This window comes from Rhyacophila brunnea, unplaced genomic scaffold (genome assembly GCF_057557595.1).
Source record: "Rhyacophila brunnea isolate RB1 unplaced genomic scaffold, BYU_Rbru_1.0 scaffold_17, whole genome shotgun sequence".
Classification (NCBI taxonomy): Eukaryota; Metazoa; Arthropoda; class Insecta; order Trichoptera; family Rhyacophilidae; genus Rhyacophila; species Rhyacophila brunnea.
Genome location: NW_028232827.1, coordinates 38832023 through 38858040, shown reverse-complemented (window position 1 = coordinate 38858040; position 26018 = coordinate 38832023). Strand labels below are relative to the sequence as shown.

Here is a 26018-nt window from a genome sequence, read left to right as displayed (position 1 = left end):
TGACATGTAAAAAAATAATTTAAAGAATTGGCTCAACACAAATTGTCTAAATTATTTATTATTCCATTAGTAAGTAATGTGTGAAAAAATAGCATGGCAACACTGCTTCCTGTGAAAAATTTAAATCTATTTAACGTACAAGTGTAGACAGTCGACAGAGTGCGTTCCACACATTCAATCTAAGCCAAGGGTTCACAAACTTTTTCCTCAAAGGGACAATTTTGAAATCAAAAATATTTGGCCCTTTTGTAAATTTTTTGTTTTTAAAAAACATAAGGCAAAAAAATAAAAAATGACCTATTTCATTGCGTAAACTTATATTTTTTACTAAATCTATACATTATTATTACTCTTATTAATATAAGTACTAAAAATAATATTTAATTTTTTCACCACTTGATTTATGCAATTGTTTGTTTGAAACTAAATCCTGCAATCAAGGCTCAAATTTTGTGGTGAATACACAAAACAGATGCGATATGGTTCTCTGTTAATTTTGATCGTTTTGTAGAAAATATTTTTTCACAAATATAGGTACTTCCAAATAAAGAAGCCATTTGATGAGCATGTTAAACATATAATATATTTGGATATACCTCAAGTGAAAGTCCTCATTCTTGCAAGAGGATATTTAATTTGAAATGTAATTTTAATATTCGATATGAAGAATAAAAAATAATACAGATTTAACATAAATCTCGCAGGACACATCAAAAAGTCACGTGGGACACACTTTGTGAACCCCTGATCTAAGGGATGCGCAAAATTACTCAGTGTTAAAAAGTTGAAGCGAAGTAGAAGATGAAGTGAAGAAATGTAGACATAACTGTATAATAACAATGATTGAAACCATTAAAAACTGGGCTTCAATAATATGAAATACAGTCGAACTTGGTTATTACGAGGAAGATGGGACCGACTGAATTTGCTCGTTATAAGCATTAGTCGTTATATCGTTATATAACATTTTTTGCGCCTCGTTCTCTTTAAGCATAAAACATAAAAAATCTGAAAACCATCATAAAAATCTCCGAAACAAGCATGGCATTCATAAACTACAAAAGAAGTTGTTTATTGTAATGAAGTGCTGAGCCGCCGGCGCTGGTAGGTACCTACTGACTTCACAAAGCTTGGATTTTTTACATGCAATTTCAACCATATGCGTGGATACTATTTCAATGTTGTCAACGAAAACATCAAATAGGTACTTAGACACTTAACTAGTGTCATAAACATAATCCGATCCCGGTGGCATCGGGTCGGATTTTATTGCTTAGGGTCGATAATGTTGTTTTTAAACGATCGACACTTTAATAGTTTTGCTCGGTATACCCGAGAAGTAACTCTTTATAAAAGTTAATAAATAATTGTATGGAGAAAATCATAAACTAAAATGTCAATGAATGTTTCCTCATTACATCCGAGACCTCGCTATGTCCATGATTGTAATAACTGAGTTCGACTGTATTTATACTTTACCTAATGAGTCGGTGCTTTTTACTGATCACTGTGAATTCACCCAGCCGTCAGAGGTATTCCATTATAATATGCAAACCAGAAGTGGTCTTGCTCCGTGATCTGCAGTAGGCTTAAATGTAAACTGCATTATCCAATTTAAATTATTTATGTCAATGAGTGGAGTAGCAGATCTCACTGGCCCATTTCCCTCCGCCGTCTTAATAGGATGCCGTACTTTCATAATGTACATCCATTACTCTGCAATTGATTACTCAGTTGTGTACCTACGCACTTTATTATGACAGCACCCATGCACTGGATACAATGTCTTATTGCGCGTGTACCAATTCTTTTATTTAGTGTTTTAAATTATAATAATTACAAGATAAAAAGAACTTTTTATATACCACGTTTTTAAATTTTCTGTTGAATCATATAAACTTGACAATTCTATGTATTAATAAAAACTTTCTATTGTACTTGATAGAAATACTGAATAAATATAGAATACTGAAATGTCATTTTGACATTTCATATTGATTTCCATAGTAACGCACGTATATATTAATAATTTAGTTGCTAGGACCCCCTTAGCAACCAACAATAATAACTTTCCATACAAAACAGAATTAACTGAAAATAAATTCAATTCTGCTTAAAAATGGCTAAAAGTATTAAAAGAATGCACTGTCGTCGTGTTCTAATATATTCTAAAAATTTCAAATGTCTAACTAGTCGGGAAGTTAGTTAAAAATCTTCAATCGTCCAATACATATCTTGGACAAACAAAAAAAAATTTATACTGGACACAAGAAAAGATTAGTACTGGACAAACAAGAATACGAGCTAATAAAAACGTTGTAAAATTATCGCGTACACACCAAATATGTTGAAGAAAACCTTAGTCGATACAAATGAATCCTAAATATATGATAGTGAAACAAAAATTTGACCTATCGTCTACTAATTAGGATAGCTACAAGTGACTGCATCGTATGTTCATTGTCATGTGATTTATTTGTCAATTTGCTGGAGCGTATGAACAGACAATTCGTCACGATGAGTAGATAAGTAAACAATAATATAACATTTTGGCATTATTTAATTTAACTATTTTTTTTATTAAATGAATAATCGACAAGATTTAAGAATGTAGCATTCTTCATAGGAAATACATAATTCAGAACACCTCAGAACAGGGTTACCAAATTTCCAAAATCACAGATCGGGACATCCATCATGTCGAACAATCAAAAAAAAAAGAATTAATGAAGAATTAAGAAAAAATACATAATTTTAATTAATTTATAATATATGTAAATAAGTACATAGGTATGTATACAGAAAAGAAAATAATTATAAAAAATTTTCTCTTTCAACCTGCCACGACCTAGCATTGAAGCATAGGGCAAGCACAGCTTCGCGTCACTTCCCTCGATACATCGCCAATATAATATAATTTATTTTATAATAAGTATTTTTCCCAGCTTCTAGACAGTTTCAAATTTTATTCATAAAGGGTGGTACGTCAGGCTGTCTACAAAAATTAAGCGAGCCTCTTTAACTGTACATAATAATATGCAACTTTTGTGAAGTCCGGATTTTCAGAGGCAATGCAGGACTCAGGATTTGTCTGTTGAACTCATGACAATCCCACTCAAATAGGGACGTCTGGCAACCCTACCTCAGAAACATACTGTTGAAACATGGGTACATTAATTGAAAAATTCTGTAAACTTGTTTATAATTGCACGGAGTAAGTGAACAGCGTAAACACAACGAATATACAAATGACGAAAAAGAAAATTAAATCAAAACAATCCGAGAAAACAAAGAATGACTGTACAAAACTCCCCCACAAGTAAAAAATACTACACGCTACTAAGTAACTGCCGTGGACAGGTTTTTTAACTTTTCTGTCTGTCTTTTCCTCTATTAGTGGATCAACGGAAACCTTACCATGCATCATGAAATCGGGCACCTTCCGTTCGAGCAGGAGATAAATAAGTTCGTGAATTACGGAACAGAGAACCGAATCACTGTGGCCTGCGACAATACACTCCTCAAAGACACCATACCACAAGGAAGCGTCGTGGAAGTCGTAACGTATGATATTCAATATTATTTAGATATATTACCTCATGATTTAAATTGACCCAAAGACCACATATCGTCCGATAAACAGCAATATTTTGTAACCCACCAATTTGGATAAATTGACATTTTTGTTGATTCAAGCTAATTTTAGTATTCACATCTGTGTAAAGTAAAATATCAGAATGTTTTGATGAATAGTTTTCTTTTAAATAAAAAACAAGTTGGCATATTATTCTATATAAGACCAAACAAATAATTGCAATATTTTGTCACATGCTTTCAAGTGAGGTATAGAACATTTTGCATGTTTGATTTTGCCTTTTGTAAAATTTGTGAATTGTGGGTTACGACATATTACAGTTTGTCGAACGATATATCGTTGTATCTCTCAACACCAACCAACTGTACGAGTTGACAGATCCCAGTATAATGGCTGCATCAGTTCTGACGGTTGACAGCAAAGAATGGAAGATAACAGATCAATAATAAGGTACTTTTATACAATCAGTTTTGCTATCCAATCAGTCCCGTTTCCGTCGAGCTGTCAGATAAACTAACGTATAAATGCAAAACTGAAGCGGCCGACTGAAACCAAAACGGAAACGAGACACGATGGATTTTCTATCAGTTATCGTATCCGTTTTTAGAGTTGCCAGTTAAATATACGTGTGAATTAGTGTGTTGCCATATTTTTAATAATACTTTTCTAATTTGGATTGAACCAACCAATATGTTTAGAAAGTAATTATAAAAATAATATTCATTTTTAGTAATATACACCGCCAGATTCCAAACTAACCTGGCAACTGAAACCTCGACTGAACGGACAACTGATTGTCTAAATATACCGGTGTTTCAAAACTGAACGGATCAAAACGGAAAGCTCGACTGAATGGACAACAGAACTGATGTCTAAAAGGACCTTCAGTGACACACTTCTGGGAATAATATTATCAGTATTGAATCCAGTGATAATGACCTCTATAAATTATTATAATAGTCCTACCTCTATAGATTTATCAAATTAATAAATGAGAGCTGACAATATTTCCAAACAACATGTCTGCCAGCTAACAGCTGATTATGACAGCTATTATACATCTATAGAAACTTTCAAGACGTATATCATTTAGTATTAAATACAATATAAACAAAATTGAATAATATATGAATATGGAATGGTGAATTTCTATTATTCTGAGGTAATATTAATTATATTGTGTTGTATTTTTTCAGAGATAACGGTATTAAACTGAAGCAGACTTTCTCATTTGATTTCTTCAATTATGCGGGCATTCACAGATCTGTCTACATGTATACCACTCCAAACCTTTACATTGACGATATAATCGTGAACACACACATCAATGGAAAAACGGGTAAGACCAATTGCTGAAAAAAACCTTCTCTACCAGACAGAGCGTAAATATGTTGTGTGACAATTTAATTCCTGGAATGTACAGGTAACCGGTTCATCGCGGGGGATAATATATTTTGGACATGATTGCGATAAGCGAAATTTTGCGATCGGGGGGATTCCTTCTCTACGTTTATTGTGCAAAATTTGCCATTACATACTGTCAAGTAATACATTACAGTTACGTTTTACAGCACTCACTCGCTCGTAATCTTCGTCATTCTCCTCTAACAACTCCAAAGTTCCACAGTTTTAACACTTAACTTTCGCACGAGAACAGATTCGGAGACATCATTTTCTAGGGACATATGGCAGTGCATTTCTTGCTGCTCTTCATAAGTTAAGGGTTCGCCGGGTGCTGATCATCTGCATCAACACCTTCGATGCCTCTGGCTTGGATAAGACTAATCTCTCCGATGATATTTTAATTATCATTTTCATAATTGCAATGAACTTCAACAATTTCATCATATTTTCTTACCAAAATTAGTAGCACTAAACAAGCGTCATGCGGCATACCATAACAAGATTAACAAGCCAAGACGTCAAACGTAAAAGATGGTTTGGAAACAGTTTGAGGTTATGAGATTATTATTTCAAGTAAGTTTCGGTAGCGCCGTGTGCGAAACATCAGTCACTGGCCAGTTTATGAGATCTATCACCAACCAGTTTGTCAGATTTTAGTTTCTGCATGAGCGGATGGCCTTAGCCACCCGAAAAATGGCTGAGTAGTGTTCAAGCCGACATATTTTAATAAGTACAAAAATTCTAAAGCCCTTGATTATTTGATTTCTTAGTCACCACGTCTGGTTAGTTTTTTTTATGTAATTTCGTTTACAATTTGATTACAGGTACTATAGTTTATAATGTATCATACGGCGGATTCAGTGGCGGCCAAGAAGTTTACTGTTTTGTAAAAATACTCGACAAGAATGGCACAGTCGTCGGGCACAACATCGCTTTCTCCAGCTCATTCGATATTCCCGACGCCAACTTCTGGTGGCCGTACCTCATGAGTCCTGACCCAGGATATCTCTACACCATGGAAGTGAGTTATTGTTTCCAGCTTTACCGACTAGTTAGATTTAGAATATATAATAGACATTTATCCAGGTTGCAAAATACGCATCTGATGTCAGATGGCATTAAATCTAGCATTTTTCGATACCACAAACAGCTTTGAATTTCTCACAGAATGCTAGAATATAACACCAGATTTGCTTGAAAATCAACGCTAACCTTTTGTTGTTGTTATCGTAGGTACTGGTAAAATGTAACATACAGTGTTTTTACATTTTATTAATTTTTAGTTATTTATTAGATTCTAATTGATTTCAGTTTTTGAGTCATCATTTGCGACCCGAGTTTTGCTTTTCGGCATCTTCATGTACTATGCGCACTCACTAATGGCAAATACACACTGACATCGAATACAGTTAATTCTTGTTTAAATAGCAATTTAATACAATAAAAGAAAGTGAATACCTTAGGCCCGTTTCAGACGGGACACCGGTGTCGCGCTCGATATAATATAGGAGGCCATTGTATTCGAAAAAACGTGCCATTATATTATGTTTATCAACGCCTCAGAGCTAATGAGTCAACGCATAATTTCGCGTTATAAATTAGAACATAAAACTGGCTGCGGTAATAAAATCAAGTGTATCGGCGGCTTGAGAATGTAGTGGCCGACGAAAAAGTGTACCGGACACTCGTTGACTCATTAGCTCTCGGGCGTTCATAAAAATAATACAAAGGCCCCTTTATTCGAATACAAAGGCCTCCTTAGTATATACGAGCATGACACCGGTGTCCCTTCTGAAATGGGCCTTATTCTCTAAGTAAAGGATCAGGTATAAAACATGTTTTTAATATTTTGAATATTTAACATGTTTGTAAAAACCCATAGTTAATACCTTATATACTAATAATACCTATATTCAGTAGGTAAGGTGACACCCGGGTTGCAAAAGATGACTTAAATGGATTAAGGCTATACCTCAGTTGACGCACAGTCTAAAAAGATCGTGGCTAGGCGATGCGCGGATTGCGGATTGCGGGTCGCGGGTGCAAATGACCCATGCCAAACGAAATATGTCATATAAATCCAACATGCGTCCATTTAATGTTCTGTTTATTGTTCTATTAGTAACAATAATAATATATTCATTGACATGTTTTCTTTTTCAAGTAAATGGGTAACGTTTTTAGTCATCTTTACACGATTTAAGAATTAATACCCCGTCGCCATCATGATACAAATTGACGTGTTCCCAGCTCGACGTTCTTTCTCCGAATGCCAGCGAGTCCAAAATTTCGTCACGCCTATAGTTCTGGCAGAACACACTAACTGGAGAATACTAGTTTTGAGTAATTTGACTTTGAAGTTGTTAAAATGTTTGAAATGGTCTATCATGTGAGATTATTAAGTAATCGTAAAAAGGATGACTTTAAAATAAAGACTGTTTATTTATTAAGAAGGTTTCCAGACGGTAAAGTTTGAAATAAGGAACATTTTAGTAAAACTAACGCAATATGTCATTTTTTCGAATTAGTGTCTTCTGCCAGAACAGTGACGATATATTCATTGACATGTTTTCTTTTTCAAGTAAATGGTTAACGTTTTTAGTCATCTTTACACGATTTAAGAATTAATACCCCGTCGCCATCACGAAACAAATATACGTGTTCCCAGCTCGACGTTCTCTCTCCGAATGCCAGTGAGTCCAAAATTTCGTCACGCTTATAGTTGAAAATTATTTGCCGTTTCACTGATGTATCGTCTTAAATAGTACAAAATTCGAATCAATTGGAATTTAAATTTTATCATGTACCCTCAGTCGATAGTACTAATTTATTTATTTATTTGTGGGGACATAATAAATACTTCTTCAATCTGTGTAAATAATGTCCATAAATGTTGTCCATCACAGTTGGCATTACTGCTTGTGACCAATATAATAATAATATATCTATAACACATGTGAACCGATATGTATGCTTGGGATTCAATGTAACAAAACATGGCCCATTTGTTTTATAAATTTCATCTTTTTCGTCTCGAAAAAGTAATAATTACAAGATAAAAAGAACTTTTTATATACGTTTTTAAATTTTTTGTTGAATCATATAAACTTGACTTGACTAGCTAAAACGATCAAAAAAATTTGTACTTGATAGAAATATCACTGAAATGTCATTTTGATATTCATATTGATTTCCATAGTAACGCACGTATATATTAATAATTTAGTTGCTAGGACCCCAGACCCCTAGCAACCAATAATAGTGGATTGGATGACGGATTTCTTCCGAAATAATTTTTCATACAAAACAGAATGAACTAAAAATGAATTCAATTCTACTTAAAGATGGCTAAAAGTATTAAAAAAATGCATTGGCATCGTGTTCTGATATATTCTAAAAGTTTCAAATGTCTATCTTGTCGGGAAGTTAGTTAAAAATCGATTGCAAGATTTGTACTGGATAAACAACCACCGGACAAAAATAAGAATACGACCTAATAAAAATGTTGTAAAAAGGCATGGCAGTCCGCTTATGTGAAGGTTTAAAAGAGGTTTTTTTTATATAATCACGTCAGAACAGCACAAGCGTAGGTAGATTGAGATGCTATTGGCTACATAACCGCTGTAAGTGTAGGTTATAATTCTTTTTTTTTTAGGTTACACTGGGAACAGAGTCCATCCCGGTGGCAGATGTGTACAGGCTTAAAGTTGGAATTCGAACAGTTTCTTGGTCAAACACAACATTCTTCATCAATGGCAAACCAGCTTATTTGAGAGGATTTGGAAGACACGAAGACTCTGATGTAAGTAAAAATATTCCACCGTCAACTACTCAATAAAATCATTACAGTTATCAGTGACGTCCCTAGACCAAATGCCGCCCATCCTTCCATGACTCCAATATCTAAGAAATATGTTGTATGGATACATTACTAACAAGATATAGGTATATTACTAAATCTAACATAAATGCCATCTCTGCTTTAATAGACAATATTGCGAGTCTACGGTTTCAGATACATTTAAAAATACACTTGATAACTTCCAAAACTTGCGAGTGACTGGCAAACATATTTTGATACATTTTAAATTAGGTAAGTATGTACCTACCTATAATTCAAATGTAATTCGCAAATCTTCACGTATCGTTGCTGGTCACCAAGGACGTGACGCCCAAGGATGACAGAGATAAACTAGACATTGCGAAAAACATAAAAATTACAGTCCTGTTAAACCTTTTACTGTAATTAATACATTTTGTTTCCCACCAATGAGCTGATTTTTTAATGGAAACAAATGATTCTCCACAATTTGCCGCCCTTTGGGAAACTGCCACCCCCAAGCGACGCTCAATCTGCTTACCCCCATGGGACATCACTTCAGTTAATATACACCCATTATAAAGGTAGGCACCTAGGTACCGGTATAAATTGAAACCAAAGCAGGTGAATGATGGGTTTGGAACATCCTAGCTGGAACATATTGTACTATATAGATTACTTGTGTTTAATGCTGCTAATGAAGAGTGCAATGAATATCATGGATGGAAGACATCATGAATCTTTGAATCTTGGCTATTAACTAATCTGTTTTTGAGAACACCTGCTCTGTGTCCTATGGCACAAAATCCAAGATTATTTTATAAGAGAAATGGATGTTAGCCACTTTTTCAGCGATATACAAAAATACTTAGTACCGAAACTTGTTCCAAAATACTTACTAGTATTTGAAATATTGGCTTCAATAGAATCGCTAAAAATACACTGAGCTTGGCTTTTCAAAATGTCCCATTTATTATAAAAATTTTAACAAATTTAAAATTTATGAGTTGTTTTTATGTTAAGTTATAATATTCTCATAAAATTAATAACAATGATTTTTTTTTAATTTTAAACATGTTTTGAGCTGTCATAATATAAGGCTGTGCATCACCTCACCACATTCCTGAGGGAATGTGCTGCTACACAAAATTTATGACCTATTGTTCATACATAAGATTAATTATGTCATTCGAGTGCATAGACTAATAAGTTAAAATATACTTGTATTCAAGTGATATCTCGCTCGCGCGCATTTAATGTCAATAGTATTGAAAGTCTACCAACCAGCGAGCGACTCGCGATGACATCATCACAAGTTTTTTGGAATAAGTTTATTGGGCTACACGTACTGAGTATGGGTGGTTTCATCCGAGACTTGAATACACAAACTAGTGACAGTATTTCCAACTCATCTCTACCCCATACCTATGAAATTCAAACTTTCCCGCATATCACAGAAACATGGACCTAAATATTCCAAGATACACCTCAAAACACCCTCAACGAAGTTTTGCTTTTATAAATTTAAGTGTGATTTATTTGTTAATAATATATTGTAGCGTAATATCATTCTTTTGTTGTAGATTCGTGGAAAAGGATTAGACCTCGCGTTGGTGACAAAAGACTACAATCTTATCAGATGGATCGGCGCCAACACGTACAGGACTTCACATTATCCTTACGCGGAAGAACTCTATCAGTTTGCCGATGAGCAAGGCATCATGATAATCGACGAGTGTCCAAGCGTCGATACTGAGTAATTCATTTTATTTTATAGTTTTTCATTGTCGTCTCTTTCTTCATTATCAACGCTTATTCCTAAAGTAGAGTAAATGCAATGGCACCTCAAAGGATCTATTATCATTCTAGAATCTTCACGTAACTGCCGAGCAGCTTTATTAACCCCTGAACTCCGAACTCATTAAAGATCAGTATCAATAATATGCGATCACATATTCCTAAAGCTACATAACATGCGATATTATGGTAATCAACCGGAGATCAGTGGCGAAGGGTGGAGGTAGGCTGTTTCTAACATAAATAGTGCACATTAAACTTTGTTAGTCATACGTATTTGTTTTTATTAAATTAATACTACAATTTACAGATGGTGTTGTCAGTTTTTAGAAATCAATTAAACCCTGCCTAACCAAACCAAAATAAATAGTCAAAAAATACTTGTCTATCTATAAAATATCTAAAATTATGTTTATTTTTAAAAACTAACCAACACCATCTATCTGTAAATTGTAGTCTTAGTTCAATAAAAACAAAAACCTACGACTAACAAAGTTTAATCTGCACTATTTATGGTGGATCTTAACAGCCTACCTCCACCCCTCGCCACTGCCGGAGATACATAGTATTCGAACCATTACACAGTTGTCAATCTTTGACTGGAATAGTGGTTATGCTGGCAGGGTCTATGGGCTTGGACCTGTCATCTGTCCAATATCTCCATGTGGTGGAGAAATCCAGGATGCAAGTCACATCCTTTAGTTCAATCGAAGTTGACCCATCCGGCTATCCGACCTGGTCGCCACAAAGCCCAATTTTGATGCATTTAGAAAATTTGCGGCTTCATAACTACAAACGTGAAGATCATTCAGCAGTCTGTGAACACTTTTTATTATTTTTTGCTTGTCTGTGATTTTCTTTCCCATGAATATTTGCAGTGCTAAAGTCTATAGAATATATACCATCATAAATTGTCAGCTGTTAGAATTTAAAACTAAGCTCATCACAGTATAAAAAGTATTGAATTATTATGTCAAATGTTAGCATGTGGCGCCCTCACTCAGAGGACAAATTATAGTGGTGGATCTATTATAGTAAACCCAGTTAAATCACACTTTAGTGTGTGGTGACCTGTCTTGAGGCATTCTTACCACGTAGCCGAGCCAGATCAAATCTAAGCGTGTTAGGAAACTTGTACGTATGCAGTTCGCCGTACCACATTTCACCGTGAAATATTGTATCGGAAATATATGGCTGTATATTAAATACCGTCCAAACTCTTTGGGTCGTATAGTACTGACATAAAATTAATGTCTAAATAAAACACGGTTCTTGTCGGTTTACACTTTATAGGAAGCCAGCAGCAAACAAATTTTGAAAATAGCCTATATACTGGATAATTTGTTAGGTTAGGTTTTCATTCTTGAATTCATAAATTTTGCCAAAATCAGCTATGAAAATTTAATCAATGTATAATATACGGTCGTCTCTTCCCGATAAGAAAAATCACGGCGAACTGTGCCACGGTGAAATGTTTTACGTACAATTTACATGTAGCTCAAATCTAAGATTTATAATGAAAGGTTATATAATCAATAACATGAAGTATGTGAGTATATCTTGCCAAATAATGGATATTCGATTAATAAAGGATTGCCATACATCCAGAATTGACCTGATTCAATATTTAAATAATTATCCAGAATTTGAGGTTATATATTGTCTTCGATTTCAAGTTCTCTTGAACTGACAACCTACCTCCTTTAGGTTTAATAACTTATTTTTATTATTTTCAGTCTCTTTTCCGACTCATTGCTAGCGAAACACAAAGAGTCACTGACAGAACTTATAAGGAGAGACAAAAATCATCCCAGCGTCATCATGTGGTCCATCGCCAACGAGCCTAGAACGCAGCTCAACTCTTCCGGTGAATATTTTGGGTAAATGCAACCTCATCAAATTAACTTTAACAAATTTGCTGGGCATTTGATCTCAGAATTAATATAGTATATTTATTATCAAATTCCACAGCACATTCTTTATCTTCTAGATATATGTGTCGCTGAGTTTAAAAATCCGCTATAACAATTTTTTGAAATAATTAAGATATATATATCGTTGGATTCGTTATTAAAATCTCTACATGAAAATTCTATCGCCTCTTTCAAAAGCCGCTACGATTAACTGTCATTTATTGAACAAAATCAATGTGTCTATCAAATCCCGCTATAACACTACTGAAACATTCAAAAACCTTTTTAGTTCAAAAAGTTTTTGTTGATTTTCTCAACATAATGAAAAAGTGTTATAGCGGGTTTTGAAACTCATTGATTTGATTTCAATATGTCGAGAACGATTTGGCGCCACCAACTGGACGATATATGTCTGGGTGCTGAACAGATGAATGATATACACGAAATATATGTATTTTATGACTTGATCCAGTAAACAACCAAACAAGTCGAATATAAAGCAGGGATCTATAATAAAACAAAGTTTATGGTTGTCATAATGTCATGTTAATGGTGTGCTTTCGCACGGTCTGACCATTGTGCGCGTGTGCAATAATTAATAATGTCAAAAGTAATTGCAATTGACAAAATAATGACACATTTCTATGATTATTGCACAATATAGAGAGCTGTAGTTCAGTGCAATATTGGAAAGTGAAAGTACACCATCGATATGAGTCTTTTTAACATAAACCTTGTTGTATTAAAGGTAGACTCGCTAATCTGCTTGCCCTTTCAAATCGTAACTAACATATGCGGATTTCTTCACGCATTTTATTAATTTGTAGCGGCGCCCAGATATCCATCGTCCAGTCGTACAATCCCCATTTCAATTTGGTGAATACCAATTATTATTTTATTTGCAGTATAGTACCCGGTATCAGTATTAGACAATCGTTGGATAAATTTAGTCATCCAGTGGTATCCAAGAGGTATAAAACGTCCGCAAGGTAGACCTAGAGGCCGATGGTCGATGAAATGATAAAGTTCTGCAGAAGTACGTGGCAAAGCAACGCACAGGACCGAGAGAAGTGGAATCAGCTTGGAGAGACCTTCATCCAGCAGTGGATAGATTCAGGCTGATGATAGTATCCGTTTATCTTAACGAATGTGTTGTTTTATTGGTTAAACATATTAATCCTAATATTTCTTCCATAGCTTCCATATCTTTAGTAGATAATAACCTCTTTTCGATACACTTACCGTGGCATTCACATATATACACCTAACAGTATACTTATCTTTTGAGAATCACCTCTGCGACGAGCCAAAAATGTTGAGGAAAGAAAGAGGAAGAATACACGATGACAACGAAAAAACCTAATATTTAATTGATTCCGAATGCACGTTTACACTAATAATCAAATACTAGCAGAGCCAGCTGTCTCAGCGACAGCATGGTGTCCTATTAACATGGTGTTGGATTTTATAATCAAATATAATTATTTTTACCTACTTCTATTAAATTTATTGTTTTTCCTATTCCAGAAAAGTTGCTCAGCATGTGAAATCTATGGACTCGTCGAGGCCTGTCACAATTGCCATCGCCAGATCTTTCAACGAAGACAAAGCGGTGAGCAGTCAACTTACTTCCAAGTGATAGAATTATTGGTAACCGGACAAAACAGAGCATGACAAAACAGAACAGTGACAAATCAGAACAGCCAGGGGAAAAATGAAACATTATTTTTTGTGGAATCTATTTACCTAGTCACCCAATCATTTTGAACATACTATATTGATTAAGATGAGATATCCTAAGCTTGGCGGCAACACCGAGTTAAGTCCCGTTTATTTGAGGCTTTCTAGCGATTAGTAATGCAGAAATTAGGTATATAATTTGATTTATTATGGTGTATTGAAAATCTGTGCTATTAAAAATCTATCAACATAATAGAGACAATTTTAATATTAAATTTATATTTTTCCTGAAAGCTCATAGTTATATTTATCGTTCTGTTTTGTCACTGTTCTGTTTTGTCATGGAACCGTTTAGTTAGGCAGAGGTTAGTTAATTGAATTTTAAAATTTAATCAACACTACACATCAAAGATGTCCCTAGACAAAATGGCGCCCTATTTTTTATCATCCCTCCACGAATCCAATATCTAATAAATGTGTTGTATGGATACATTATTAACAAAATATATACCACTAAAACAGGGATGGCCAGTGCGTTGATCGCTATCGACCGATCGATCGCGAAGGTATTTTTGGTTGATCGTGGACATAATAATAATATTGTACTATTTCTTGTTCAAACAAGTCAAAACTACTCGATGTTCCAACTCTTAAAATCCGCTAGTTCTTATCTCTTCTCTTACATATCATTATCAAGAAATACACTCATGCGAAGAACACAAGCGATGAGAACTTGGAAGAAATTCTACAGGAAAACATTAATAAAATAAATAATGTAAATTCCTATCCTTGCAATTTGACAAGTCGGTAGATTACACGGATATTGCACAACTATGCGTTTTTATTTGATTGGTTTTTAAAGACATGTTTGCTTCAGAAGAATAATTATTAACAGTTTTACCAATGGAGGAACGATCCAAAAGAGAAGACATATTTAATGCAAGTCGAAAATTAATCGTACTCGATTTCCTTTTCATAAACTAGTATTGGTAACGACTGATGGAGTTCCTGCTATGGTTGGGAATCATGTTGGGTTTATTACTTTATATAAAAATGAGGCAACAGTACCCACTTTTATGAGTTATCATTGCATTATACACCAGCAAGCATGGCTCACACAAGGGGGTGTCTGACAGGGCTCTAGTCTGAGGGGAGCCCGGTGTAGCGGGTCGACCAGTTAAGTAAGAAAAACACAAGCCACAAATTTGCTCGAATAGTAAAAAAAGTCGCCTGCGGCGCTATTTTCCACAAAGGATATTTCAATTTAAAAATACATGGCTATGCGATGCAATTAGATGTGATATGATTATTGATGTAATTAAATGATAATTCATATTGTATAGAATTTATTTTAACACATTTTGCGCGGGCCTCAGTACAAATTCACAGGTACACGCAGCGGGCGAAAACCAGCGGCAATTGAAATAAAATCGAATTTTACAAAAATCGCTCTATCTTCCAAACTATCAGTTATTTTTAAATGAAATTTGGAATTCACACTCACCATATATTGCTCCTCAGTGCTGTGTTTCTTTTTAGAACAAATTGTTTAAAATAACATAAGTACATGGTGCTAATCACATATTTACAGGAAGGTTTCGTAAAAAATATTCCATTCACTATAAATAAATTCCCGCACAAAAATTATTATTCTAATATTTGGATAAAGTATGATATTTATGAAAACACTCACCCCTGTGTAGGGGGACGTCACAAAATGTACACATATAACTAGTCAAACTTTTCTTTTTGTGCACCGAACACACTCGACACTGTCTTTGTGGGTATTTTTTTTTACCATCTGTAACAATTTTTATCATTCGATGCTTCTTCATATCGAGTGATAACCTACCAGGATGATCACTTTTACCCACTCTTCTTGGTAATCGTGATGTAGATGGCCCTGCTTCTTCCAAAATTGGGTCGGTTTCAACGATATGGTCGGCTATCCAAAATTTGCTTATACTACGCAAAAACTGTTTGTAAGTTAGCCTTTTGGTCGGATTTAATACTTTATAAACTTTAAAAGAATTAAAAAAAGCACAATTTAACAAATACATGACAACTCTCTTTGTCCATTTTTTTGTTCTTCGTATGATCGAGTAGTAAGAGAGATACTGATCCGCACGGTCAACCCCTTTCATATATTTATTATATTCGATAACACATAGCGGTTTCCAAATGTGTAGTCTCGTATTCCAATCGGTGTTGTGACTCTCTAAAATGGTAGATGGATGTATTGTTGAAATCATTCGAACATCTCTCTTTGATTTCTAGAGTTGTAACAATACATCCTTTCGCCGACGGAAAATACTCTGTCCTGCACTAAGATTGACGTGTTTAAAACATTCTGGGAAGCCTCGGTTTATTCGCATTGTTCCACACGTCCTAATTTTATTTTCTAAAAGTGCTTCACTGGTTTTTACACTATTATAATAATTGTCCATATAGACATGATGCCACAAATTTAAATACGGACCAAGAAGCAATTGGATGGTGTCTAATAGTGGTCTTCCTTGCCCACTGTAAATGAGCATATTACAGATGTATCCCGTAGTGGCTTCACTGACCATGCGCACTAGGATACCATATTTTATTATCTTAGATGCATTATATACTTTAAATACAAGTCTTCCCCGCCACGGTATAATACCTTCATCTAAAGAAAGTTCCCTTTGAGGCTTATAAACCGAAGAAAACTTCGGTATTAGGTATGTCATAATTGGCCTAATCTTTTCAAGGCGATCGCTGGAATCCGTAATGATATCGTTATTTGAAAAGTGCCACGATTGCCAAATTTGTCTAAAACGATCACGACTCATTGTTTTAGAATATATTGGTGTTTCTATACTCGGATCAGTAGACCAATAATCATCTCTTGTGTCTTTTCGAACTTGTCCCATAAGCAAAATGAGTCCGAGGAATTTTTTCATCTCACCAAGATTTACAGGCTTCCATTTGATAGATTTCTTCATTTTCTTGATTCGGGATTCATTTTGTGTGCGGTATCGATTGCTTTCTTCTACCATCATGCTAAGTAAATCATCTCCAATAAATAAACTAACTATATCCATCACATTTTCAGAATTGTTTGGTGCTACGCAAACACCAACGTTGCCTAAAAATGGTTCAATATGCGGTGGGTTGTCTATTTCAGACCATTCCATGACTTCCTCTTCCTCCACTTCACTGTCTTCCGAATCACTGATTTGTAACGGTATCACTGGTACCCTTCTCGTGCGAGGGAACTCTTCACTATCGCTGTCGCTATCACTGTCGCTGCCTAATTCTGGTAAATCTTCACCAGAATAGGCAGACAAATTATCGGCAAATATTTCGTCATCGCTTTCATAATTGTCTGAAGCCATTTTTTAAAGATTAAATAAAATATCGATTACTTAAATATATTTCACTTGTAAAAACACACCCGTTCTATAGCGCCGTATTTCAAGACTGAAAATTCAATACTGATATTCTATATAGATCGTAGTAGATTACAGACATCTAAATAACATTGGTTTCCACTCATGTTATAATTTATTGCTCCGCTCGCATACCAGCGTTATCGCACCGCACAATATCACTTACAACAAGTGCGAAGAATGCATTCCGTCTATCACAAATTGTCGTCTTTACACTCGCTCACAAAGGATAATATTATAGTATGAAAAGGAGGCCTATGTATTTATCACACATCATAAAAATATACATATAATCGCATTCACAGTACAGCGAACAAACCATGTTTAAAGAATACATCGATATTTCACAAAATGTTGTCTTCCTGCTCACCCATCAAAAAATAAACAAGTGTAAAAAGAAGACGCATATAGTTTTAGCATTCTTATCGTCTACACAAATATAGTTCGCTGATTTAGGACTCTAAACAAATTTCCTGATTACGCACAAGCTCTCATATGGGCTGCGCAAGAGTGTGTGTGTAAGTAAATGAATCGACGGTAAATTTTTTTTTTTTGTAGATGTGTGTGTAGTTTGAAACATTTTCAAACCGTTGACATAAAATATTCGTATGCAATAATCGGGTAGAAATACCTTTCCCGCACTTCAAGTGGAGCCGGCGTAAAAGGTACTTCTACCCGTCCCGCCGACGAACACCGGTCCGGCGCGCGGGTAGAAATACCCTTCCCGCTCAAGATGTGTTAAGTATGTTTCCTGGCGAAGGGTTGCATCTTGGCTACTACAAAATTTCTAATATTCGATATACAGGTAAACTGTGTAATTATGTCGAAATTACAGTTAATGTGTACTTTTAGAAGTGAAAGACGTAATAATATTACATAAGTACCTATATTATTGTCGTTAATTCGATGTTTCTGTTATTTTATATATGTATAAAATATCGATTTTCAAAAAACATATTTGAATTATAAAAAATGGGGTTCTCGCATGATATAAATACAAGTGATATCAATCGATCGCCATAAATATTTTTTTCAACTAGTCGATCCTAGAAAACAAAAGTGTGGCTACCCCTGCACTAAAACTTACAAAATTAAATTTAGATATAAAAAGCGAATAAATATACGCAAATTATCAGAGTCTGAGGTTCTATGTGGTTGATATTCTGATACATTTGATTTGTACCATTTAGCAATACACAGATTTATTATTTCCACACCAGTTTTACTATGCTATTATTGTAGGTACAACATGTAAACAAAATAATTTTAGCTATGTCTATACATACCAAATGGTTCTCCTCGATTCGCTGCCCTTCTAGTAACTGCCGCCCCCAAGCGATGCTCAATCTGCTGGACCCCCACTGGACGTCACTGCTACACATTGTAGTCTTAGTTCAATGTAAACAAATACGTTTGACTGACAAAGTTTAGTGTGCACTATTTATGTCAGATCTTAACAGCCTACCTCCACCCTTTGCCACTTCCAAGCGGTCACATATTGGCTTATAATGTTGTGGGTCCCCATTTCCGAATCCTGGGTCTGGCAAATTCACATAATATCGTCGTTGAAACTAGAAAACTGTTAAAACTCCAAAAATGCTACTTTACAGGACAGACAAAAAACATTATAGTTTTGTGTACGAATCTATGGCTATGGGAGTTAAATCATCCATGATTTAGCAATGCTTTTGGAATTTTGTCATTTGCAAGACAGGTAGATATTAACGTCCATTAGACGTCATTCAAAGTCAATTTTTGATTACAATGGAGTTAGACATTTTTCTAGTATCAACGACGATTTTGTTTTTCAATATGTGTTTGGACCCAGAATACGTAGAATACGACGCAATGGAATCTCAAAAGGATTTGATAACCGTCATCAAACTGAACATATTTGTTCAATGATATTCAAGTTATAGTCATATCTCCCAGTTTCGACGGAGTTAATAAATTAATCCCACGTGGTAATATCTCATCATGTCGTTTGCATACATAAGCTGGCTCTCACATCAAAACTCGTCTCGTATGCCGAACAAACCTTTTAAGATATTTGAATGCGGTAATCGGTGAGCCGGTATAGGAATGACCAATTCGTAGGTGTTTGCATGTGACTTTGACCCTTCGACTGCAACTTGTCGATTGCAACAGCCTGACGTTTTTTTTCAAACGAAACAGTCGCATTCGACTAATCTGCGGAGCTCTATTCGGAAACGTGTGTTTTGTTATTTGTGTTGAATAACAATGACGTCACATTTTAAGGCGAGACAAGTTTTGATGTGAGAGCCGGCTAAGTGCGACCTGCTTTAACAATAATTTAATAAAACCATTTGTTTCAGGGAAAACACTTGGACATCATAAGCTTCAACCGATATAACGGGTGGTACAGTAACCCCGGAAGCCTAGATATGATCACCACCAAAGTGGTTGCAGAAGCAACCGCGTGGCATAAAAAATACAACAAACCTGTCATTATGTCTGAGTATGGTGCTGATACGATGCCTGGACTGCATTTTGTAAGTGAAATTTTTTCAAAAGATTCAAAGTTTTCACGATAATTTATAAAATGAGTATTGTATTTAGACATTTGGTATTCACCAGTGGCGGCAACTGTTCTAACACCATAGATGTGCACTGTACTCCTTACATTTTTATAAAAGAAAACATCGTTCAATGACATTGGTATTTATAACAAAACAATAATTCGATGGAAATAGGATGTTTCAATGAACACATATGTAAAATATTTTAAATGTGAGTTAGAATAGATCTACATTCAGCTGACGAATTATTTATACTCCTCAGTGTCTTTTTCCAGCGTGAACTATAGTTTGAATAATTCAAAACATTTCAAATTGTCAAACCCATCTAATTTACTTTACCATGTAAGATAAACCCAGTCAGAGAACGCATCTCAATGTGTATAATATAATATTATGTTTAAGCATGTAATTGTTTTATGTGAAAAGATATAACTTACTACTTTACTGCTTATCTATTTGCTAGTTGAAGACATTTCATTTAATCTGTATGGCGCCTAGATGTCCGTCGTTCAGTCGTCCTGGCGACGATGATAGACGATCCTCCTATACCTGCAGCTAAATAATGTTTTAATTTCTATTTGACAGAGCCCAGAGTTCGTGTGGTCTGAAGAGTATCAGGTGCAGTTGATGTCGCAGCATTTTAAGGCGTTTGATAAACTCAGAAAAGCTGGGTTTTTCGTGGGAGAGTTCATCTGGAATTTCGCCGATTTCAAGACCGATCAGAGTAAGTTTTATTCCCTTTATTAAAATTAATTATCAATGTTTTTTGATTATTCGTGTCCCCCTGAGATGTCCGGGGTTCCAGCGGCTAGCTCAGGTGTCCATCAAACCCCGGATTCACAAAAAAGAACGATATATTTATGTTTGTGGTTAAATTAAATAAAACACTAAGTCTTTCTCGTGCGGTCTTAGCGTTATATATTTGAATATTTGGTTGGACAACGTTACTTTGTAGTCCTTTACATATTTTGTTTTTACAATTAGTTACGCAGGTCCGTACACGGTTTGCAAAGGACGCTTACTAACTTTCTTTTTCTTTTTCAAATTTCCCGTACCCACGCCGTCCAGCAAAAAGGACTCTCGTGATTGGCCAAATTTTATCGCGTGATACTTTTGATTTGACGAATCACGAGCACCACCCCGGCGCAGGCGCGTGGAGATTTTAACGTTGCCGGCAAGCGCGGCAAAATTTATATATGAATACTTATATTTAGTCTTAAAATTATCTCTCTCATCCATCATCATTTATACTTTTTAAATTAAATTAAATTTATCTTAATTACACCTCCGCCCAATATGTGATTTTCACACACCGGACGAAGGCCTTTACTTATGAATAAAAAAATGCTTACGTGGTTGAGCAAGGAATCAGATTAGATGTTTTATGAAGCCGTTTCTAGAGGTCAGGGTTACGTTTCGACTTATGACTACTAAATGATTATTTTACACCGGGAGAAGCCCGCCTGTAACAGGGGTGTATCACCCCCTTGCGTATCATTAGTCTAAATAATTGGGAGTTTTGTATATATTTTTCCACTACTATACTTTACTACTTATGTCAATTAGTTATTAGTTTATCGAAAGAGCATGTGACTTAAAATGTTGTAATAGACCAAATCAACATTTGTTTGCTTATATCATTCTGCTGTTGATTCCCCCTGTGATATCATTACAAAACCACGGTAGGTAACTAATTGTAAATACCAAAGTCTGATTTAGGTTAAATTTCCCATCATGCTACAAAGTTGAAACCCTCATTAATTTAATATTTCAGCCGTGACGAGGGTGGGCGGCAACAAGAAAGGAATCTTCACAAGAGAGCGTCAGCCGAAAGCATCGGCCCATCACCTGAGGACGCGCTACCACTACCTGGCGAGGGAAACCGACAATGTCAAGCTGCCCGAAGACCTTATGCCTTACATCTCCGCGAACCAAACTATCGACCGCTCCGAGCTGTGATTTACATTAACATAAACATTCGTCTAACCAACCAATATTCATTGTTATACATCTAAGTGTATGGTTACATAAAGCCGTGAAGATACTGACAAAGTTGTGTTGTCGTAATAAATACGGACGTAAAGATGTCAGATTGTTTGTTTTTATTCCTATGGAGTCCAATGTCACTGTTATAAACAAAGATGTTAAAGAAAAATAAAAAAATATTATTATATACCGTTTTCACGAAACCATCATGACTAGAATATGTCTTTAGTTTTATTATTACAAATAAGCTTGTGCGTAAAGGGTAGTATAAATTTTTGTGTCATTTGTAAAGTATATATTCACAAAAACATGCTCTTTCGTGTTATAATAATTATTATCTTCTCTGCATTACGATTTTTCAAAGTAGATCCTGTCAATAATCGTTTAACTTACATGCAGAACTATCAAGTGTGAAATAAAAAAAAAGATTACCATATAATCACACGCGTGATGCATGTTACAAATGGTGGTTAACGAGGGTAACCTAACACTGAGAGCCTTTAACACAGAGAGCAGAATCGATGGCTCAATTGATTTAATACATACTGGAGTTTTAAATATTTATTGCATCTATTCACATAATACATGAACAGTCTGTTAAGTATTGGACTTGCATGTGCAAAGTTATAGCTTGAGATCCCAGTTGGGCCAATCGCAGTGTTGATTATATTGTACTGTATCATTTTATATTTAAACAATACCATTCTGTATGAAAATATGTTTTAAATTTTACATGGCACGTGTTTCATTTATGTTATAAAAATTCTCACATTCCGTAGCTCGTTTTCTCTGCCCAACAGCGTTAACAATAACAAAATTGGAGTGTCTGTCTGTCAGCTTGTCTGTTCGGTTACAACTAAATAGTTTTTTTCACTAGTTGCTGGACCAATATTGATGAAGCTTGCGTAGCTTGTAGACTACATTGTTGGTACCAACTTACATCTCTTGGAATCATAGTAAAATACTTAAGCGAATTACACGTCTTTATGATAAATTGATATTATATATCGTCTATTCAATTCTAAACTATCCTAAATGCCAATTTTTCGAAATATGTTTTTTTACATCAATCGATTCTCTATGAAATTTCCAACATTTCTGCATAAACCTAAATGCATAGGATTATATTGAATTTAAGAAACTATTATTTTCATGCCACTTCTTAAGTATCCTAAGTGACATTATTTGCCAATGTATTGAATTTTTCATAAATTTGAAAATGGAAAAAATTCCCCAAAATTTATTGTAATTTGAAACACAAAAAATGATTTTTTAATATTTCGATATTACAGAACTATATCGAATTAAGTATAGGTTGTTAATTTATAAATTTCGCTTTCCTGCACATTTTATGATTTGACGTTTAGGATAGTTTAGAATTGAATAGACAATATTTCCAAAAAAGATATGTTTTTTTCATCGAAATTTGTGGCTCGCCATGTACCACCATGCTAATACCACCCAGTATTTAATGGGTTAATAATAAGGCCATGCTCCCACGGTGCAACTGAAATCTGATGGAACAGGTTGGTGATGGAACTCATAAACTAACCAATGTGATACTTCGCACACGGCGCTACTGAAACCTACTTGAAATAATAATCACATAACCTCAAACTGTCAAACTGGACCATCAGCTGTTTTCTACAAAAACTGACAACACGCCTGCTGCTGCGTTTACTCGAATACAATGAGGTTATTTCAATTTGGCTTATCTTGTACTTTTGACGTCTTGGGTTGTTATGGTTTTTATAGCATGACGCTTGTTACGCAGTGCTACCAATTTTGGTAAGAAAATATGATTTTTCAGCGAGTCTACCGACATTGGTACCACGGTTTTACGGTAACTGGAAACTTGAGTCCGCACGACTAGCATGTCGCGTCTCTTAGTGACCGTTTTGAAACTGAGATTCCAGTCTTGCCGTCAGCGAGCCGCCATTGAAATACATTAGCTAGATACTAGTTGGAATTTTAGTTTCAGTTCCGTCGGATTACAGTTACTCCGTGGGAGGAGGGCCTAAATCTGTCTATTTTTCATTGTGTATAATATCTATCTTCGTTTTTGTTCCATATTTCAAGTGCTTTCATATCGCTAATATTATAATATAAAGTTTATATTATAAACTCTCGTGGATTTTTGGTGCACATTCTTGATTATGTACTGTGAATACAAAGTAAGGTAAATTACCATGTGGGCCTCCACAGACTGCAGGTTATAATAACAATTTTAATCATTCTCCAACTAACTGAAACCTTGCCATAGATCAAACACACATTGAAATAACAAATGAATTTTGCCAGATGGAGGATGTTGAATATGAAGTGATGCAATGAATTTATTAAAACGATAAAACCTTAAATTCACAAGTGTTTTGGGAAATTTTAAATGGTAATCGATCGATTTCAAGACTTTCCGTCCATCAATCCAATGTATACAAAACTACCATGTTTTATTTCTAATAATAATTTAAATACATAGCAATTTAATTGCTTGTTTCGAAGATAATGAATCAATTGAGCCAAATATTATAACTCAATTTGGATGTACTCTTACTATATAATACATCTATGTGCGAGAGGAAAACGGGAGATAAGTCTAAAATCACTACTTTTCAGGAGAGCCAAAAGAAGATTGTATTGTCGACCACTTTGTATGAGAATTTCTGTTTCTATGTGAAATTTACAAGTTCAAATTCAAGTTGAAGTTGCAATGTCGATTCCTTTTCTTTCTTTCCCCCTTTGGGTCAATGACATTAATATGGACGAAGCATCTAGAAAATAAAATGACACTCACTTTGTGTCGGGTCTGCCGGATGGCGAAATTCATATTTTAATATCGGTATCCTACGCTTAAATGAACATTCTGCTTGCAAGCGGTCTGGCGACACCGCTGGGTCTGCCCATACAAAATTTCTGACTGTCAGGTTTCGACTCCACCGTTATTATTGTGTTACAAAATGCCAATGTGCCTAGTTAAAAATTGTAAAAAAATCTACTAAACACTCCAAGAAAGATGGGATATCACTTTGCATGTGTTAGTATTATTTATTATTTATAAAATGCCATTTTAAGATATTGATGAATGTTTATTCAATGCAATTGAATGACAGGAACCATTGGACAGTCAGTCGCCTGTGATTCACTGAGCTCACTGGCGTCTAATCTCCGAGAAGTCGTAAGTAACCGAGAATCTGTTTCTAACGCAAGAATCATGACACTAATACGCCATTACAATAAAGGTTATATTACTATAAATTCTCGAAGCTTGTATCGCATAATGGAAACGGATACGTCAATGGTCACATGAAATCTACCTATACATCTGTGAATGACTTTCATGCACAATTTCTCGTGCGCACCGGGTATGAAGTGAGTCGTCCATTTAATATGTCATTGCTTTGGGTTTATTCATAAATAATGTCATGCCATAAGGGGGGTTTCATATAATGTGATAATTTATAACAAAAGTAGTAGGGGAACGGGGGTTGTAGAAAATGTGACATCACAAAACCTAAATACACAACCTTTTTTTTAAATAAAATATTTCACGAGAACTGCTGAAATCGATTGTTTTTTATGAAGAGTTAAAAATGTCATGTCATTAGGTGCGGATGACAAGATTTCGTGACAATGGGGAGAAGGGATCAAAAATACCGAATATTGTGTGACGGCATATATTATTAATTTTTTATTATCTTCCGACTTATCTCCATTTTCCTTCCACACACAGATTTAATAATGACATAACATAATACTGACCTAATTTAACAACAAAAATAAAAATTATCTTACCCATTAACAAATAATTCGAGTACAGAGTTATTCATCCATAAATCGTCACATCAAAAAAGAATTTTAAGA

The 26018-nt window shown here is 34.8% G+C and overlaps 1 protein-coding gene across 2 annotated transcripts in view; it reads left to right on the top strand.

The window, feature by feature from the left end:
• Positions 1–22258, top strand: part of LOC147074057 (beta-glucuronidase) — a 69812-nt gene extending 47554 nt beyond the window's left edge. For both annotated transcript variants that reach the window (XM_085944629.1, XM_085944630.1), the window contains exons 4-13: positions 3398–3564; positions 4792–4934; positions 5824–6020; positions 8655–8801; positions 10403–10575; positions 12353–12496; positions 14057–14141; positions 19968–20144; positions 20757–20895; positions 21946–22258. In XM_085944629.1, coding sequence (XP_085800755.1) covers positions 3398–3564; positions 4792–4934; positions 5824–6020; positions 8655–8801; positions 10403–10575; positions 12353–12496; positions 14057–14141; positions 19968–20144; positions 20757–20895; positions 21946–22130 — 1557 coding nt within the window. In that variant the 3' untranslated portion in view covers positions 22131–22258. The remainder of the gene's footprint in view (positions 1–3397; positions 3565–4791; positions 4935–5823; positions 6021–8654; positions 8802–10402; positions 10576–12352; positions 12497–14056; positions 14142–19967; positions 20145–20756; positions 20896–21945) is intronic.
• Positions 22259–26018: the final 3760 nt, after the last annotated feature.